The 19,424-nt window shown below is 42.9% G+C and overlaps 1 protein-coding gene across 1 annotated transcript; it reads left to right on the top strand.

Moving 5' to 3' along the window:
- Positions 1 to 5,567: 5,567 nt before the first annotated feature.
- LOC134601128 (cytochrome c oxidase subunit 5B, mitochondrial) lies at positions 5,568 to 17,611 on the top strand. Its single transcript, XM_063445562.1, has 4 exons — positions 5,568 to 5,740; positions 9,163 to 9,233; positions 11,878 to 11,977; positions 17,366 to 17,611. Exons 1-4 carry the CDS (start codon positions 5,644 to 5,646, stop codon positions 17,476 to 17,478), a joined length of 381 nt encoding a protein of 126 aa, XP_063301632.1. The 5' UTR covers positions 5,568 to 5,643; the 3' UTR covers positions 17,479 to 17,611.
- Positions 17,612 to 19,424: the final 1,813 nt, after the last annotated feature.

Raw genomic sequence — 19,424 nt, 5'->3', positions numbered from 1 at the left:
GGTCTCCTACTGGTGCACAAGTTGTAAGGTCCTTTTTCTACCCTATTGTCATCATTGTAATAATACTTGCATTAATGATATTGTTTAATTGTTATCTAACTTGCACACTTAAGAAACGTGTACAACAAATGATTACAGAAGCTGAAAATCGACAGCTCGAACTCCTCTTAAAGGGAAAACCTACGGCACAGAGCAAATGGGGGAAATCGAGGTGAAGAAATAATGAAAGTCCCGCAGATGTGATTAGCACGTCTGAATATACCTCCTTTTGTTTCTCTGCCGCAGGCCTCCCATAGATATTTACCGTAAGATAGATCATGATATGATCTAAGAGGGGAATTGTAGATACAAATATCCATTTTGCTATCTATCCTAGCTGTTCATATATGGGGTATAAATGCAACTGACGTATAATTAAAATTTGAATTGGTTATAGAACACATCTCTTGTCTTCTTGACTGATTCCCAGGATCCTGTCTGTCTATCTAAGAGGGTGTGGCTCCGACAAAATATCCATCTAACAAAGAGAGTTTCGTGTATAGCTGTTTTTATCCCCTACATAGACACCACAGGCTATTTACCTAAGGTTGTTTTGACACTTTCTACGTAGCCATTTCACCGCCAACCTCTGCTAAATATTGGAGTAAAATTGTGTTTTGGGGGGATTTTGGCACACAGAAGGCCTACCATTTGTAAAAGTAGACACTCCAGGGTATCTCATAAGGTGCATATTGTGCCTTAACATGCCCCCATTTATTCACCAATATATGCCAAAGTATGTGGTAAAAAATAATTTTGTGCATTTTTTACATACGGATTGCATTTTTGCTGGGCATTTCAAGTTCAAAACCCCCAAATTATGCTCAGCTAAGTCTTCTGAGTAAAAAGAACCCCCAATGAATGTCTTTGGCACTATTTCGTGAAGCTACAGTGCCATATAGGAGACCAAGCCATATCAGTTTTTACCGAACTTTCAATTTTGACGCTGGGCCTATGTGCAATTTCCAAGCATCTTCGCAGGTTTTAAATTCAAACTACCCCACAAAGGCCTACAATTTCTGAAAGTAGACACCCCAGGGTATTTCAAAAGGCATATTTTGAACCTTAGCGTGGGATCATTTTTCCGTTAGCTTGTACCAAGTGCGGTGGTAATAAGCGTTTTTTTCTGCCTTTTTGACACACAAAGTGAGTTTGCACAGTATATTTTGCAAACCTTATGTGTACTACCACTGTATAATACTTCATATGTTGCTCAGCTATGTCTGCTGAGTACAAAAATACCCACGTATGTACCTTTGCCAGGTATATGTGGACATCAGAGGGGCACATTTGGGACACAGCCATTCCATTTTTTTTTAAACTTTAAATTTTTACACTGTGCCCATGTCCCATTTTAGAGTATTTTACCAGGCTATATAAACCAAATACCCCATAAAGCCATACCATTTCTTAAAGAAGACATCCCAGGGTATTTCGGGTATTTCAAAAGGCATATTTTGAACCTTGGCGTGGAATCATTTTTCCGCTAGCTTGTACCAATTGTAATGGTAATAAGCATTTTTTCTGCCTTTTTGACACACAAAGTGAGTTTGCACAGTATATTTTGCAAACCTTATGTGTGCTACCACTGTATAATACTTCATATGTTTCTCAGCTATGTGGTCTGAGTACAGCAATACCTTCCCCACAAACACATACTATTTATTAAAGAATACACCCTGGGGTAATTCAAACGGCATATTTTGAACCTTAGCGTGGCATAATTTTTCTCTAGTTTGTTCCAGGTGTAGTGGTAATGAGCGTTTTTAAATGTATTTTTTTACTTTTTAAAACCTTTTTTACTTTTTTTTTTTTTATAAATCTTTATTTTCAGTGCAAAATGTACGAGTTTCACAAACTTGTGCCGTAGAGGCTATGATAAATTAGCAACACTGTAATCAAGTTACGAGAAAAAAAAAACTTTAGCAAGGTACATTAAACACATTTTTAGTTATAGCAGGACTGTCGGGTTGTATCGGCATGTGATCGTATGGTAATAAAAGTGGGTATGTCGCTCTATAGTCAGTAGCACCACTAGCGTAACCTGTTAGTGTTGGTTGGTAGTGGATGTTGGGTCTATTGACTTCTGTTGACTTCGACTTCTATCTGGAGGGATACTCAGGGAATATGCCCTATGAGTGGCTAGGCTAATTGCGTATGTCCATGGCTTAATTGTGTAGGTGTTACGCTGTGTGGTGCCTCGCTAGGCTAGGTCTAATAGTGGGCGGTCTAGTTGCACAGTACACGTCCGTTCATGAGTAGTGTCAGCTAGTGCGAGTCTATAGATGTCAATGTTGGGCCATGTAGTGGTGGTCCGCCTGTGCTGTCCAGCGGAGTCCCTGTATGTGTGTGTCGTTTGTATGTGCAGAGCCATTTAGTTCTTGTGTGGGCTCTGTTGCAAGCAGTTCCCCTGTGACCCTGGGGTTGGGGGGGGGGAGGGAAGAGGTGTTATAGTAAAAGAGTCCCGGAGTGTGTGTAACCGCGTGGCGGTTGGTGATAGGACAGTTCGTCTTGGGTATTGGGGCCAACTGTTGAACTAGAAATGTCCCATTGTCCCCGGCCGGGGTAGGTAGGAGTTGATGTTGATTCAGGTCGTATCGTCGCGTGGTCCTCTGAGGTCTGATGCCCCTCCGCTTCTCGCTGTCCTCTGTCCGAGGCTGGGGGTGGTGGTCAAGCCTTGGGTCTGTAGTCCCAGAGTCGTTAGCAGTGCCGGTCCCTCAGTGGGGTCTGATATTTTATAATGTGTCCCTTCTTTAGTTATCCACAGGGTCTTTGGCGTCGCCCACCTGTAGTTAATGCCTGCTTCCTGGAGGGTGGTTGTGATTGGTCTCATCGCTTTACGCCATATGAGTGTTTCTCTGCTTAAGTACTGAAATAGGGAGAGTTGACAATTCTCGAACTTGTAGGGGGTCCGTCCCCGAAATGCCGCCATTAGTCCCATTTTATCAGTCATGGTACAACAGCGTAGGATGAGGTCTCGTGGCGCTGACGTGGGAGCACGGGGCGATTTTGCTATTCTGTATATGCCATCAAAGACAAACTGCTTGGCCCCCTTGTGCGGTAGGACTGTCGCCACAAGGCGCCTGACGAAATGGGGCAGCTCTTCTAGTTGTATGTTCTCTGGGACTCCCCTTATTTTTACGTTTTTTCTCCTGCCTCTGTCGTCTAGAATATTTAGTTGCCTGGCCATTGAGGCTTGTGTTGATTGCAGATTCAACATTGTTTCCCTCATGGTGTGAAAGTCCTGTTTCAGGTCTGTCAGGCCTGTTTCAGTTGCCTGTGTGCGGGCTGTCACTGAGTGTACTTCCGTGGTGAGTGCTGCTAGATCAGCCTCCCACATTCGTTTCAGGTTATTTTGCAGGCCGGTGAGCATTTCCTGTATGTCATTTTTAGAGGCAGGTGTGTGGCCCCCTGCCGTCGGTAGTGCTATCGGGGAGTGAGTGTTGGAGGGGAGCATATCAGGGTGGTCCCCTGCCCTCAATGTTGCCTCCGGAGGATGAGCATTGGAGGGGATAGTGTCCACGTGGGCTCCCTCCGTTGAGGAGGCAGGTGATGGCTCGCGGGGCGCCGGAGTCATTGGGGAAGAGGAGGATTGCAGCATGAGGCTGATATCTCGCTGCATTTTCGGGTTGAGAGGAGGTTGCTTTTGCGACCTTCGCCCCATTTCACTTGCCTCTGTTTGTCCGTGGCAGTCCGGCGTGGATCGCAGATCGTATCCCCAGGCGAGCTCTGCCGGTTGTCCGCACGCGAGGTAGGCCTTGAAGCCTCGTTTTCGGGGTTTTCTGCCCGGGGTGGAAAAGAAGGGCATCTGTGTGTTCAGCAGGTTACGCTGGAGCTGCCTCGCTAGTCAGGGGCCGTGTATCTCGCAGGATGCTTTGGATTTTTAGCCGATTAGAATGTTTTTTCTAGAAACTGCTATGTTTATTTAAAAAAGGGTTAAAGGACCACTCTAGGCACCCAGACCACTTCAGCTTAATGAAGTGGTCTGGGTGCCAGGTCCAGCTAGCTTTTACCCTTTTTTTTTTAAACATAGCAGTTTCAGAGAAACTGCTATGTTTATACTGAGGGTTAAGCCAGCCTCCAGAGCCTCTAGTGGCTGTCTCATTGACAGCCGCTAGAGGCGCTTGCGTGCTTCTCACTGTGAAAATCACAGTGAGAGCACGCAAGCGTCCATAGGAAAGCATTATGAATGCTTTCCTATGCGACCGGCTGAATGCGAGCGCGGCTCCTGCCGCGCATGCGCATTCAGCCGATGACGTCGCGAGGAAGAAGAGGAGGAGGAGGAAAGCTCCCCGCCCGGCGCTGGAGAAAGTGGTAAGTTTAACCCCTTCCTCCCCCCAGAGCCCGGCGGGAGTGGGTCCCTGAGGGTGGGGGCACCCTCAGGGCACTCTAGTGCCAGGAAAACGAGTATGTTTTCCTGGCACTAGAGTGGTCCTTTAATCCTAGACGGACCTGGCACCCAAACCACCTGATTAAGCTGAAGTGGTCTGGGTGCCTTGAGTGGTCTTTTAAACTTTATTTTTTTTTTTTTACAGGGGGCAGGATCAGCACTGATCCGTCTCCCTGCATTTCACAGTGAACCCGGAAGTGCAGGGAGGCGGAAGGTGAGTATACTGAGCACATGTGCTTGCTCTGATATGCTGTCAGAGCGGGCATATGTGCTGGGACAGCCCGATCTGGTGCTCCCAGTCTGCCTCTAATACAGAGGCAGACCGGAGCACCATTAACCACGCGATCTGGGGTTACTTTTACCGCGTGACGGACAAGGTCCGTCACTCGTCGTCAAGGGTTTCCCCTGAGTCCGTCACTCGTCATTAAGGGGTTAAAATGTCATGTAGAACTAACTTTTGTTTACGTTTTGTTTTGATCACAACGTGTACATTTGGCTTAGTCCTTAAGAGGACCTGAACACTATGGAGCAATAAGGATAGGAACTAGTTCTCTCAGTGTGAGCAGGATAGTTTCAATCTCTATACAGGACCTGACCACCAGGGGCAAAAAGGTCCTTTAGATAGGATAGGAACTAGCTTACTCACACTGAGCAAGCTACTTCCTATCCTCAGAAAGAACAGGGTCCTTCTATCTACTGGATAGGAACTAGACTGAACCGAAAATGTACGGCCTCAAAATCCACAAGCACTCTCTTTTAAGAACAGTTTCTCCTGTGTTCAGAACTCTTGTGTTATGCCTCCAGTCTAGGTGACTCTCACTTTTCAGACTGTTACTCTAGTGTTTAGAACTGTGCGTCCTGTCTCCAGTCTAGGTGACCCTCACTTTTCAGACTGTTTCTCTAGTGTTTAGAACGGTGCGTCCTGTCTCCAGTCTAGGTGACCCTCACTTTTCAGACTGTTTCTCTAGTGTTTAGAACGGTGCGTCCTGTCTCCAGTCTAGGTGACCCTCACTTTTCAGACTGTTTCTCTCGTGTTTAGAACTGTGCGTCCTGTCTCCAGTCTAGGTGACCCTCACTTTTCAGACTGTTTCTCTAGTGTTTAGAACTGTGCGTCCTGTCTCCAGTCTAGGTGACACGCAGGACAGGAAGTGTGCCGCAGTTTCCTGGGAGGGTCTCAGTGTCCCCGGCTCCCGGTTTGTGATCTCAACTCTGTCATGGCTTCAAGGTTACTGTTCCGCAGCGCTGTTCGGGCCCTCACCCGGACCGGTACCGTCCGTGCTGCAGCCCCGGTTCGCAGCATGGCTGCTGGCGGTGAGTATTTAGACCGCTTTCTGTATGCTGGGTCCTCAATGACTACATAGGCCATCATTGAATGGAAAAGCCAGCAGTGACCCAGAGAAGCATGGACGTCGGTCTCCACCCGAAATATAACCAATAGCCTTTTTATACCAATCAGATCGGCGTTAATATTACATAATATACTCGTAATGTTTTTTTTTCAAAGAATTATAAAGTGTAGATCGACTTCATTGTAAAACAGTGTACATAATAATGCTTCCAGTTATTATGGAGTATTTTCTGATTTATCATGCATGAATAACTTTCAGTGGAGAAAATGGGAATTTGGGAATGGACTTCATGGCGTCTATGCTGGCTTTTCACTAATCTGGGAATTGTGTGGAAATCACCAAGGAATTGCACATTGTAAAACCTAAAGTCTAGCGTTTTCCTGATCAATTATTTGTCCTAAAAGTTCAAATTCATTTGGTAAACTCACAATTCTATGTTTAGTGAATAATGCTATTGAAGTGTAGCCTGGAAAGTATTATTTTTGAGGTGTTGATTGAAGCTTAGATATCAAAAGCCAGTTGGCCATCTTGTCTATTTCATTGTTCAAATGTCTGCTTCCAGAAGAAAGGAAGTGGTGCGTTGTTCCCTACTTGGTTTCGTCAGCTCCTGGTAACTTTCTCTAATAGATGCCTGCATTGCTGGTGTACTCTTGCACATGTGCAAGTGTACAAAACTGGCTGATACTGCAAGACTTTCTATAGATCTCATATATGTACTGAGGGGTTATAAACATGCTATCCTTTTTGTAAGATATCCTTTTTGTAAGATATGAAAAGTTCAAAGGTGAGCTTGCCACTTTCCTAATTTGTTATTGTATGCGATCACAATGCAAAAATCATATTATCTGAATCAGCAAGTGATACAGTGGAAACAAAGGTAACATTTTAAAGGGTTAAGCCAGGCATAGGCAACCTTCAGCACTTCAGTTGTTTTAGACTATACCTCCCTTAATGCTTTGCCAGCATTATGGGTGTAAGAGCATTATGAGGGATGTAGGCACAACATCTGGAGTGCCGAAGATTGCCTACCCCAGTGTTACGCCAACCACCATGACCACTTCTGCTTTTTGAAGTAGTCATGGTGGTAGTAGTCTGGGTGGGCAGCGTTTGAGCTTGAAACTGGCACCAGCACACGTGATATTGTCAGCCCTGAACTCTTTTTTTTTTATTATTATTTTTGCCTACCCAATGTCAATTCTGTGCATATTTAAAGTGGTAATTATTGCAGTTTTTTATAAAATGCATTAATTACCTGCTAGGTCTAACGCATCCTCTAGTGGCTATTAGACAGCCACCAGAGTGACTTCCGGGCTTGAAGGCCGACTTTTGGTCGCCTAAACAACGCTATACGACGCTACTCCATATTCTTCTTGACCTCTCCGCTGCTTTTGACACTGTTGATCATGTTCTCCTTCTCCAAACTCTTCAATCACTCGGTCTCTGTCCTCTCATGGTTTTACTCTTATCTCTCCCAACGCTCATTCAGCGTCTCTTTTTCTAATGATACCTCCACCATTCGTCCTGTCTCAGTTGGAGTCCCTCAAGGGTCTGTCCTTGGTCCCCTTCTTTTTTTTCTCTTTACACTGCCTCTCTTGGCAAGCTTATTACCTCTTTTGGATTCAAATACCACCTGTACGCTGATGACACCCAGATATCTCTCTCCTCCCCAGACCTCTCCCCTGATGTCCTGCAACATGTCACCTCTTGCCTTTCTTCTATCTCTGATTGAATGTCCTCCCGCTTTCTGAAACGGAATCTTTCCAAAACAGAACTTCTTGTCTTTCCTCCTCCTAATATTAATCCTCCTCTCTCGCTCTCCCTTCAGATTGGTGGTACCCATATCAGCACATCCTTACAAGCACGTTGTCTTGGTGTTACATTTGATTCTGGCCTCACATCCGGTCTGTTGTCAAATCATGCCAAATCCACCTCAAAAACATCGCCCGCATCCGCCCCTTTCTTACACAAGATGCTACTAAAGAGCTTGTCCATGCTCTAGAAATCTCTCGCATGGACTACTGTAACTCTCTCCTAATTGGTCTTCCCAATAGCCGTATTGCCCCGCTACAGTCTGTGATGAATGCTGCCGCCAGACTGATTTTCTTCTCTAGTCGGTCCTCTCACACCTCACCCCTCTGTCAGTCTTTACATTGGTTTCCTGTATCCTATAGGAGTCAATTCAAAGTGCTAACCCATACCTATAAAGCACTGAATAATCTTAGCCCCTCTTATATCTCCTCACAGATCCATAGGTATGCCCCTTCTCGGTCTCTCCGCTCTGCCCGTGACCTTCTGTCCGCTGCTCGTACCCTTACGGACAACTCGTGCTTGCAGGACTTTTCGCGGGCGGCTCACGTCCTATGGAATAGCCTGCCTACCTCCATCAGACTCTCCCCTAGTATTCAATCATCATAAGTGCCTTAAAACTAATTTCTTTAGGAAAGCCTATGGCCTCCCAGACTAACCTCTACCTCACATACCTGTCTCTTGCTCTCTCCTAAAGGGCAGCACGCTACTTTCTCCTCCAGCTCTGCTTCACTCCCACCTATTTTGACTTCTATTCCCTGTCCTAATGTGTTTTTATACCCCACATCCTATAGACTGTAAGCTCGTTTGAGCAGGGCCCTCTTCAACCCTTCGTTTCTGTGAGTTTTCTTGTAATTGTCCTATTTATAGTCAAATTCCCCTCTAATTATAATGTAAAGCGCTACGGAATCTGTTGGCGCTATATAAATCGTAATAATAATAATAATACAAAATAATACGTCCTCACACTATTCATGAGGACTCCCAGCGTTACCAGAATCCCCATAGGAAAGCATTGAATAATCCAATGGCCGCGCATGTGCATTAGGTCTCCTGAGCCAGTGCTGAGGGACATCAGCGCTGGACCCAGGTAAGTGACAGAAGGGGCTATTAACACCTTCTGCACCACAGGGGTGGGCCTTGACAAAGGGGGAAGAGAGTGCCAGGAAAACGAGTTTGTTTTCCTGACACTATATTTTCCCTTTAATCTTTCATTTGAAAGTACAGCAGTGTAACTGCATAGCTCAGAATAGCTTGCTCTGAAATTTAACTCTGTTTTCTAGATTATAGCAAAATCAGGTGATTGTGCTCATTTCTGACAAACACATAATATATTCAGTAAGCTTTTAAGTGTAGAGAATTGAAAATCACTTTGCAAAATCTATGCAGCATTAGCAGATAAGGAAAAAATCCACAACTCCTATATAAACTAAGCTTGCTTATTTTATCCTCAAATTTGCTGTTCAGATTTTCATTTGCTATGTATGCAGAGTGACATACTAATTTATTGCTTTATATTTCTCAATTATACCAAGATTAATCCACTGTAAAATTGATGTATATTATGTTTTTATGCAGGAATCGCAAGTGACGCGGAACAAGCTACTGGCTTAGAGAAAGAGATAATGACTGCACAGGCACATGGCATAGTAAGTGATATGTATACATCCTACTAGTGGCGCCTGGTGAAGTCTTGAGGTGGTGGTGCAGCAGACTCCTCCCACTAGAATTTTTTTCACCCTGTAACATTGTAACCACAATCTTCTCACCTCATACAATATGCAGTCATCTACAATACAAAGAGATACATATACAATATAACGAACCCAGTGCAATAAGGATATACTGGTACAATACACAGTTCTTGGTGTAATACAGAGAGACCCATATATTACACACAGATGGGCACAGTGCAAAGATACCTATTAAGTATAAAACTAGATAGATTAGAGACACCAAAAACAGGTAGAGCGGATTAAAATAAGTAGATGCAGCACACAGAGCTAACACAATAAGGAGATCCCTATAACTACCCCATGCAGCCAGGGTAACTGTGATGGATTACACAAAGCTGCACGCAGTACAGTGTTTCAGTGTAATGTTCAGCCCTTTCTGAGTCTCTAGCTCTACTTTTTTTGAGCTCGTCTTCAGTTGTGCTTAAAGGATCACTATAGGGTCAATAACACAAACATATATTCCTGACCCTATAGTGTTAAAACCACCATCTAGCCCCTCTGGGCCCTTCATTTCTCCATAAATATAGCAAAATTTTACTGTATTCAAGCCTGAAGCGGTAACTCTGCATGCTGTTAGACTCAGAAAAACAAGCAGTCTGCTGACATCATCAGAAATGGTAGCCTGATCCAATCACAGTGCTTCCCCATAGGATTGGCTGAGACTGACAAAGAGGCAGATCAGGGGCAGAACCAGCACAATTCAAACACAGCCCTGGCCAATCAGCATCTCCTCATAGAGATGAATTGAATCAATGAATCTCTGAGGAAAGTTCAGTGTCTGCATGCAGAGGGAGGAGATACTGAATGTTTGGATGCATTTTAGGCAGCCATGACCCAGGAAGGATCTCTAACAGCCATCTGAGGAGTGGCCAGTGAAGTTATCACTAGGCTGTAATGTAAACACTGCATTTTCTCTGAAAAGACCGTGTTTACAGCAAAAGGCCTGAAGGGAATGATTCTACTCACCAGAACAAATTCAATAAGCTGTAGTTGTTTTGGTGACTATAGTGTCCTTTTAAGTTTTCTCGTAAACACTGTTGTTTAAATTTTCAACTACTCTTTACTCTATTATCTTGCAGTACTCTTTATTACCACTGAAACTGACAATATGATTAATCTGCAGTGTCAGTATGGAGCCAATGAGTAGTTAATATGATTTACTGATCAGAATCAGCTCAGTATTCAGAAACACAGCCCCTTACCTACTGTGCGAAGCTTCACAACTTTTCTACTAGCTACAGCATGAGAATCTCCGTGCAGAGTGACAAGCATTTTAAGAAAGATACTGGGCTTAGCCTACACTATGCAATGTGTAGTAGGAGTAAATAAACTAATTCCGCACAGTGCTGTCAGAAATGACTGTCACTTTCCCTCCCTACCCTTGTCCTTTCTGGGGTTCTCCAGCTATATATATTTTATATATTTGTGTGATTTCCTTTGTCTACTAAACTGATAGCTTTTTTTTTTTTTTTTTTGGGAAGTGGAGTATACATTTAGCAGCTTACTGAATTGTTTTATTGGGAAGGAGTATCCCATTTGAATGACACTTTATATATGTGCCTATTTATTTGACAAGTTTTTGGACAGGGGGACTAAGAGAACTCAAGAAGATCTATTCTCTGTCATAATGTTACTCCTCGAGCAGGTTTTCCTCACACTTCTTAGGAGAATACGATGCAAAGATGCCGATATGCCAGCAATGAAGCCAGCATGTTGGCTTCAGCACAAAGAATTGCTGTTTTTGCAGAAATGTTACCAAGCAGGGCCAGTCATAGCAGAGAGGGGAAGGCAATAGAGGGTGGGTTTTACAACCCTGTAATACCCACTGACCTCTGGGAATAGCTCATCTAGAGCTAGAAGCACTGCACTTTGCCAGCATGTGTGGAAATCTTTCCCTTGCAGGCAGAGTTCCTGCAAGGGGAACCTAGCTCTTCACTTTTGTGCCCTTTTTTTTTTTTTTAATGTTTTTATTTAAACCCTCCTCTCTGTTGTTCTGGAGCAAAATGGTCCAATCACAGGCTTCTGTATGAGAAGTCTGTGATTGGACCGTGCCTGGCCACAGTAACAGAGGGAGACGCAGAACAGCCGCTCTGGAATCTTCGTCTGGCACTGAATTACAGGTAGGCAAAACCTTTTATTTGCAGGTTTTACCGGAAAGACCCCCCTCTCGAGTTATTGTAACCCTTTAAATGAGGTTTTGTGGCTTCATCTTGATCTGTAATTACTTTTGAGACATTCATGGTTGAACTGTATATTTTATTCAATTTCTTTAAGGCAAAGGCAACGAGTTGTGAGATATGCAACTCAAATGGATATTGTGCCAAGTTAGCCATTTCCAGGTTGTATTTTGCAATAAATGGTAATGGCATGGAATGGAAACATTTGAAATTCTAAACCCAGTATTTATTACAGTTACACATTTTATTTTCTATATATCTGAGGCATGTTCCTCTTAGATATGTAAGGCTGAAAATGTTGTATTGTTATATGAGCCACCATTAGTTTGTACAGAATTTAACATTCCTTCATTTCTAACGGTTGTAAAAATTATTTTCAGGATCCATATAGTGTGCTTAAACCTCAGACATATGCAGGGACCAAGGAGGATCCTCATATTGTTCCATCAATTACCAACAAGAGGATTGTAGGTTGCATCTGTAAGTATACAAAACTGACATAAACTGTTATAATAATAAAGATTAAATACTTTTTATATTTAACAAATGCCATGTAAGTTGTCGTTACTCTCTGTGGATTTATATGCATTTTAATGTGTATAAAACATATGATACATGCTTGTTTTTTTTGCTCTTATTGCTGTAAAAAAAAAAGTGTGAATTTTGTAGAAGATCAGGTCTGTGATTACCGTATATACTCGAGTATAAGCCGAGTTTTTCAGCCCATTTTTTGGGCTGAAAAACCCCAACTCGGCTTATACTCGAGTCAGAGTCTGTATTATGGCAATTTGCATTGCCATAATACAGACTGGGGGGAGAGGGGGGCTGGCAGAGCTGTACTTACCTTTCCTGCAGCTCCTGTCAGCTCTCTCCTCCTCCGCGCCGTCCGTTCAGCACCTCGGTCAGCTCCCAGTGTAAATCTCGCGAGAGCCGCGGCTCTCGCGAGATTTACACTGGGAGCTGACAGAAGAGCAGAACGGACGGCGCAGAGGAGGATAGAGCTGACAGGAGCTGCAGGAAAGGTAAGTACAGCTCTGCCAGCCCCCCTCTCCCCCCCACTGAACTGCCACTGGACCACCAGGGAAGGAGAGCCCCCCTCCCTGCCATATATCAAGCAGGGAGGGGGGACGAAAAAAAAAAAAAAAAAAATAAGAAAAAAAAATTAATAATAAAAAAAAGGGGTATAAGGACCACTATGGGAGGGGGGGGGGGGGGTATAAGGACCACTATGGGAGGGGGGGGGGGTATAAGGACCACTATGGGAGGGGGGGGGGGTATAAGGACCACTATGGGAGGGGGGGGGGGTATAAGGACCACTATGGGAGGGGGGGGGGTATAAGGACCACTATGGGAGGGGGGGGGTATAAGGACCACTATGGGAGGGGGGGGGGTATAAGGACCACTATGGGAGGGGGGGGTATAAGGACCACTATGGGAGGGAGGGGGTGGGTTAAGGACCACTATGGGAGGGGGTGGGTTACGGACCACTATGGGAGGGAGGGGGGTATAAGGACCGCTATGGGAGGGAGGGGGGGTATAAGGACCGCTATGGGAGGGAGGGGGGGTATAAGGACCACTATGGGAGGGAGGGGGGGGGGTAAGGACCACTATGGGAGGGAGGGGGGGATAAGGACCACTATGGGAGGGAGGGGGGGATAAGGACCACTATGGGAGGGGGGGGGGTATAAGGACCACTATGGGAGGGGGGGGGGGTATAAGGACCACTATGGGAGGGGGGGGGGTATAAGGACCACTATGGGAGGGGGGGGGGGGTATAAGGACCACTATGGGAGGGGGGGGGGGGTATAAGGACCACTATGGGAGGGGGGGGGGTATAAGGACCACTATGGGCGGGAGGGGGGGTATAAGGACCGCTATGGGAGGGAGGGGGGGTATAAGGACCGCTATGGGAGGGAGGGGGGGTATAAGGACCACTATGGGAGGGAGGGGGGGGGGGGGTAAGGACCACTATGGGAGGGAGGGGGGGATAAGGACCACTATGGGAGGGAGGGGGGGGGATAAGGACCACTATGGGAGGGAGGGGGGGTATAAGGACCACTATGGGAGGGAGGGGGGTATAAGGACCACTATGGGAGGGAGGGGGGGTATAAGGACCACTATGGGAGGGAGGGGGGTATAAGGACCACTATGGGAGGGAGGGGGGGTATAAGGACCACTATGGGAGGGAGGGGGGGATAAGGACCACTATGGGAGGGAGGGGGGATAAGGACCACTATTGGAGGGAGGGGGGTATAAGGACCACTATGGGCGGGAGGGGGGTATAAGGACCATTATGGGCGGGAGGGGGGGTATAAGGACCACTATGGGAGGGAGGGGGGGTATAAGGACCACTATGGGAGGGGGTGGGATAAGGACCACTATGGGAGGGAGGGGGGGTATAAGGACCATTATGGGAGGGAGGGGGGGGGGGTATAAGGACCATTATGGGAGGGAGGGGGGGGGGTATATGGACCACTATGGGAGGGATGGGGGGGATAAGGAACACTATGGGAGGGAGAAGGGGGATAAGGACCACTATGAGAGGGAGGGGGGGGGATAAGGACCACTATGAGAGGGAGGGGGTGGGATAAGGACCACTATGGGAGGGGAGGGGGAAGTAAGGACCACTAGGGGAGGGGAGGGTAAGGACCACTAGGGGAGGGGTGAGTCAGGACCACTGGGGGGGGGGAGTGAAGGAACACGGGGGTGGGGAGGTAAGGACCACTGAGGGAGGAGGAGGGGAAGTCAGGACATATGGGGGGGCGGCAAAATTTTTTTTGCCTACGGCGGCAAATATCCTTGCGCCGGCCCTGCACACACTGCATTCATGCACACACACACTGCATTCATGCACACACACACTGCACTCATACACACACGCTGCACTCATACACACACACATACGCACACACTGCATTCATTATACACACACTGTAAATAAATATTCAATTAATATATTTTTTTTAGGATCTAATTTTATTTAGAAATTTACCAGTAGCTGCTGCATTTCCCACCCTAGTCTTATACTCGAGTCAATAAGTTTTCCCAGTTTTTTGGGATAAAATTAGGGGCCTCGGCTTATATTCGGGTCGGCTTATACTCGAGTATATACGGTACATTTTTATTTCCTGTGCACTTTATAGTATTTAAGCACGATTTGAAATCTGGCTAAAACACCAGTCAGCTGGTTGTTTGATATCAGTTGGATGTTTTTTCCCTCTACTCTTTCCAAAGATCCCTTTGAGTTGTTTACATTCTGTCTTCTTTCTATAAAATATTTCCATTGTTTCATCCTTATTTAGTAGGGCTTTATCTGGGCAAAACTTTATATAAAATGTAACAAATTTTGTTTATTGTGTAAAATTTATAAAGTTACAATAAATGAAACCTATATATGTTTTTCAATACATTTATTTTAAGCAGGGCTGTCAGATTTTTAGTATTTCATAAAGATAAAATCCATATGAAACACTGATCAAGACTGTGCTGGAATTTCATGAACATTCCAATACAATCCAAACATATCAGAAGGAAGGTGGGACTACTTTGTCTTATGATAAATGTGCAGTTTTCAAAAGGCAGAGATATGCCGTCAACTTTTGTTTAATTCCAGCAGTTGTCTCAAGTGACTGCTGTGGGACATAAATATCGATCTATGGAGTCTCCTGCAGGATCCTCCATAGACCTCAGTGCTTTACTCTCGTGCAAATAAAGTGCCAGGTGCTGAAGAGGTAAGCAGGATGAAGATGGCAGCAGCCACAAGGGGTGGCTTGAGATAAATAAAGCTTGCCTTCCCCTGCATCCAGTGACCACCAGATCCCCACCTGTCACCTGGATCTGTCTTTTTGGGGGGGTCTTTGTGAAATATGCAAAGACCCTGAAAGTGACAGATCATCTTTAACATGCAGTTGTTATAAATCTAGACTTAAAATGGAAACTGCATCATTTGATGATGTAATGACCAAAATACAAAAAAATATAAAATTTTAAACCTTCAATTCTATCTTGTACAGGTTACTCTGACTACTTTTACATTTATAAGTGGTTGTGATGGTAGGAGTCTGTGTGTGCAGCATTTCTGCTGGAAACACTGCATATACAGAGTAATCTGCACTTTTGTGCCACTGCTAATTCCTAATGCCAATTCTGTGCCAAAAATTGCAGTTGTAATGTGCTTCTCCCTTGTAATTGTAAAAAAACAATTGTACATGGAGTACAATTGCTATATGAAGTGTTTTTTTTTGTTCAGGACCTGTTGCCTTCAGTGTAGCGTTACATAAATTACAATGCAAGTTTAGAATGTGTGAAATACATGCTTACACGTATGGGGAGTTTGTTTACCAGCTGTCATCTCTGATAATTATTGTGGTCAACTATGTCATAAGTTGGCATAGTTGTTCGGGCCTGTTAACCCCTTAACGCCGTTACGTGTTCTATGCCGTCCCCATTATAATGGGCTATAAAGCCGTTGCAGCGGCATAGAACGCCGTAACGGCTTAAGCCCCCAGGAGTCTCCAGCTACTTACCTCCGCCGCGATCCTCTTCTGGAGGGCTGCCTGACAGCCCAGGCAGCCCTCCCACGGCAAATATGGCCCCCTATAGCTGGCTGTGGATCTGCCAGCAGAGGGACTGTCTAAAATGTCACAGTCCCCCTGCTGGTGGGAAATGTAAAAAAATACATAATTAAACATGTCTAAAATAAATTAAATGTGTGTATATATATATATATATAACACATATATATGTATATGTAACATCATACGTAGTGTATTTTAATGTTAATATAAGTATGTATGTATGTATGTATGTATGTATATGTGTGTGTATGTATATGTGTGTGTGTGTATATATATATATATATATATATATATATATATATATATATATACATACACACACACAAAAATATAAATAAATTATATATACATATGTGTTTGTGACTAAGTGGCTACTACAAAAGACTGGACATACCCCACTTGCAATACCTTGGCTTGTCTACTTTTTCAAATGCTTTGCCATTATGGGCGTAATTCATTCCTGGGCTACTGGAAAATTTCAATTTGAAAATGGAATGTTCTATATTTGACCCTGTAACTTTCCAAAACAACATAAAAACCTGTTAATGGGGGGTACTGTTGTACTCGTGAGCTAGTTTTGCAAATGGTATGCCATCATGGGGGTAAATCTCATTCCTGGGCTACCACACGGTCTCAAAGGTAACATTACTAATCTGGCAAACTTCAATTTGAAAAAGCAGAAAAATGGAATGTGCTATATTTGACCCTTTAACTTACCAAAACACTGTAAAACTGTTAATGGGGGCTACTGTTGTACTCGTGAGACTTTGCTGAATCCAAATATGTGCTTTTTTGCAGTAAAAGCTAACAGTATTATGACATTTACAGCTAAAATGTGAGGCGGAACTACAAATTTTTTATTTTATTTTTTTTTCTTCAATTTCTCAGTTTTTTTGATTTTATTCATAATTGTTTCATATATAAATATTTGCTATGAAATGAAAGCCCTGTTTCTCCTGAACAAAATGATATATAATAAGTGTGGGTGCATATAATATGAAAGGTGAATTACGGTTGAACAGACATATAGCGCAAATTCCAGTTTTTGTTTACATTTTGTTTTGATCAGAACGTGTACTATTGACTCCGTCCTGAAGGGGTTAAACATACAGAGTTCAATTCAGCACCCATATTAAGCATCACGTTACCTCTGTCTACACTTTGTTATTGATATCTCAGCTCTGCAAATACAAATCTATATTGAACCCAGCATTCAGAAAATAATCTCAGAACTGTGTGGTAAAACATGCTAATCACAGAGTTAATTTTGATTTATAATTTCCATTTGCAGGTGAGGAAGAAAACACATGTGCAGTCTGGTTCTGGCTTCACGAGGGAGAGGCTCAGCGCTGTCCATCCTGTGGTTCCCATTACAAGTTGGTTTCACACCATCTCTCCCATTAACAAGCATTGCTTACCTGTGCTGTCAGTTTACCCAAAAGCTCCCATTTTATGTTGAGTTTACAATATTGTGTAATGTATCTTAATTCCACGTGGCTTGGGACCATTAATAAAATTCAGCTTTCCAGCCTCCTTATTTAATGTCTGGGTATTTGTTTAAGATTTCTATTATGACAAAGGGAGAAGTAAGGGAAATGCTTTAAAGTCTTGTGAACATGACCTACAGTGCCTTACAAAAGTATTTACCCCCTTGACTTTTTACCTATTTTGTTACATTAGTCTTAAGTTCAATGTTTTATTAACCCCTTAACGCCGTTACGACGTACCATGCCGTCACGCATTAAATGGGCTTTAAAGCCGTTGCGACGGCATGGTACGCCGTAACGGCTTGCAGCCCCAGGAGGTAAGTTGTACGCGATCCTCTTCTGGAGGGCTGCTTGACAGCCCAGGCAGCCCCCCTACGTCAAATGAGGCTCCCGGGGGCCATGTGATCGCTCTCAAAGAGCGATCACATGGCCCCCTATAGCTGGCTATGGATCTGCCAGCAGGGGGACTGTTTGAAATATCAGACAGTCCCCCTGCTGGTAGGAGGTGTAAAAAAAATAAAATAAACATGTTTAAAAATAAATTAAATATATATATATATATATATATATATATATATATAGAAAATTGTAAAGATGATAGCACTCTCAGGACTCCAATATAAGATTTAACTTTTAATAGTTAACAGGATAAAAAATCGACGTTTCAGTCTGCTATACACAGACTTTCATCAGGAGAGTCCTGATGAAAGTCTGTGTATAGCAGACTGAAACGTCGATTTTTTTTTATCCTGTTAACTATTAAAAGTTAAATCTTATATTGGAGTCCTGAGAGTGCTATCATCTTTACAATTTTCTACATTTTTGCTTGACAAGCACCAGGCAAGTAACTTTCATTTCATGGAGTGCAAGATTATTTTCCATATTTATATATATATATATATATATATATATATATATATATATATATATATATATATATATAGTACATATATTAATATTAAAATACACTTAGCATGACGTTACATATATATAATATGTATATATATAAATACGTATAATTAAAATAATTAAATAAAATAATAAAAAATAAAATATTGAAACAAAATTTTAATATAAATTATATATGCATATGTAATTTCATTCTAACTGTATTTTGTTATTAATATATATATATATATATATATATATATATATCGGTAACAAAATACACTTAGAATGACATTCTATATATATCTATCTATATATAAAATACAAATAACCGCAAATATATATAAATACATATAATTACATAAAAGATTACATTAGTATACACGTAGAATTTAAATACCTATAAATGCATATATATTAAAATTCTACATGTATATTTAAATAATCTTTTAACGTAATTATGTGATTTGATTAATTAAAATTTTATTGACATGCCTGACAACACAGGGAGAAAGTACAGAGAATTTAATTCGCAAGCACTATATTTGACCCTGTAACTCTCCAAGACACCATAAAACCTGTACATAGGGGGTACTGTTTTACTCGGGAGACTTCGCTGAACTCAAATATTAGTGTTTCAAACTGGTAAATTGTATTACAACGATGATATTTTAAGTAAAAGTGAAGTTTTTCGCATTTTTTACAAGCGAACGGCACTTTTATGGTCTATATTATTGTTGTAATATGTTTTACTGTTTTAAAACAGTAATATTTGTGTTTAGTGAAGTCTCCCGAGAATAACAGTATCCCCCATGTACAGGTTTTATGGTGTTTTGGAAAGTTAGAGAGTCACATATAAGGCTTGCATTTCATTTTTTTCACATTGAAATTTGCCAGATTGGTTATGTTGCCTTTGAGAGATTATGGTAGCCCAGGAATGAGAATTACCCCCATGATGGCATACCATTTGCAAAA

Source organism: Pelobates fuscus, chromosome 3, assembly GCF_036172605.1.
Source record: "Pelobates fuscus isolate aPelFus1 chromosome 3, aPelFus1.pri, whole genome shotgun sequence".
Lineage (NCBI taxonomy): Eukaryota > Metazoa > Chordata > Amphibia > Anura > Pelobatidae > Pelobates > Pelobates fuscus.
Note: the sequence above shows the minus strand (reverse complement) of the source record. Positions and strands in the feature narration are given on the sequence as shown.

What these genes read in the sequence shown, in the direction of transcription:
- LOC134601128 (XM_063445562.1), top strand. Translation starts at nt 5,644, where the DNA reads ATGGCTTCAAGGTTACTGTTCCGCAGCGCTGTTCGGGCCCTCACCCGG. An exon ending in CTGCACAGGCACATGGCATA is followed by an intron (nt 9,234 to 11,877) that starts GTAAGTGATATG and finishes AATTATTTTCAG; the next exon opens with GATCCATATAGTGTGCTTAA. An exon ending in GAGGATTGTAGGTTGCATCT is followed by an intron (nt 11,978 to 17,365) that starts GTAAGTATACAA and finishes TTCCATTTGCAG; the next exon opens with GTGAGGAAGAAAACACATGT.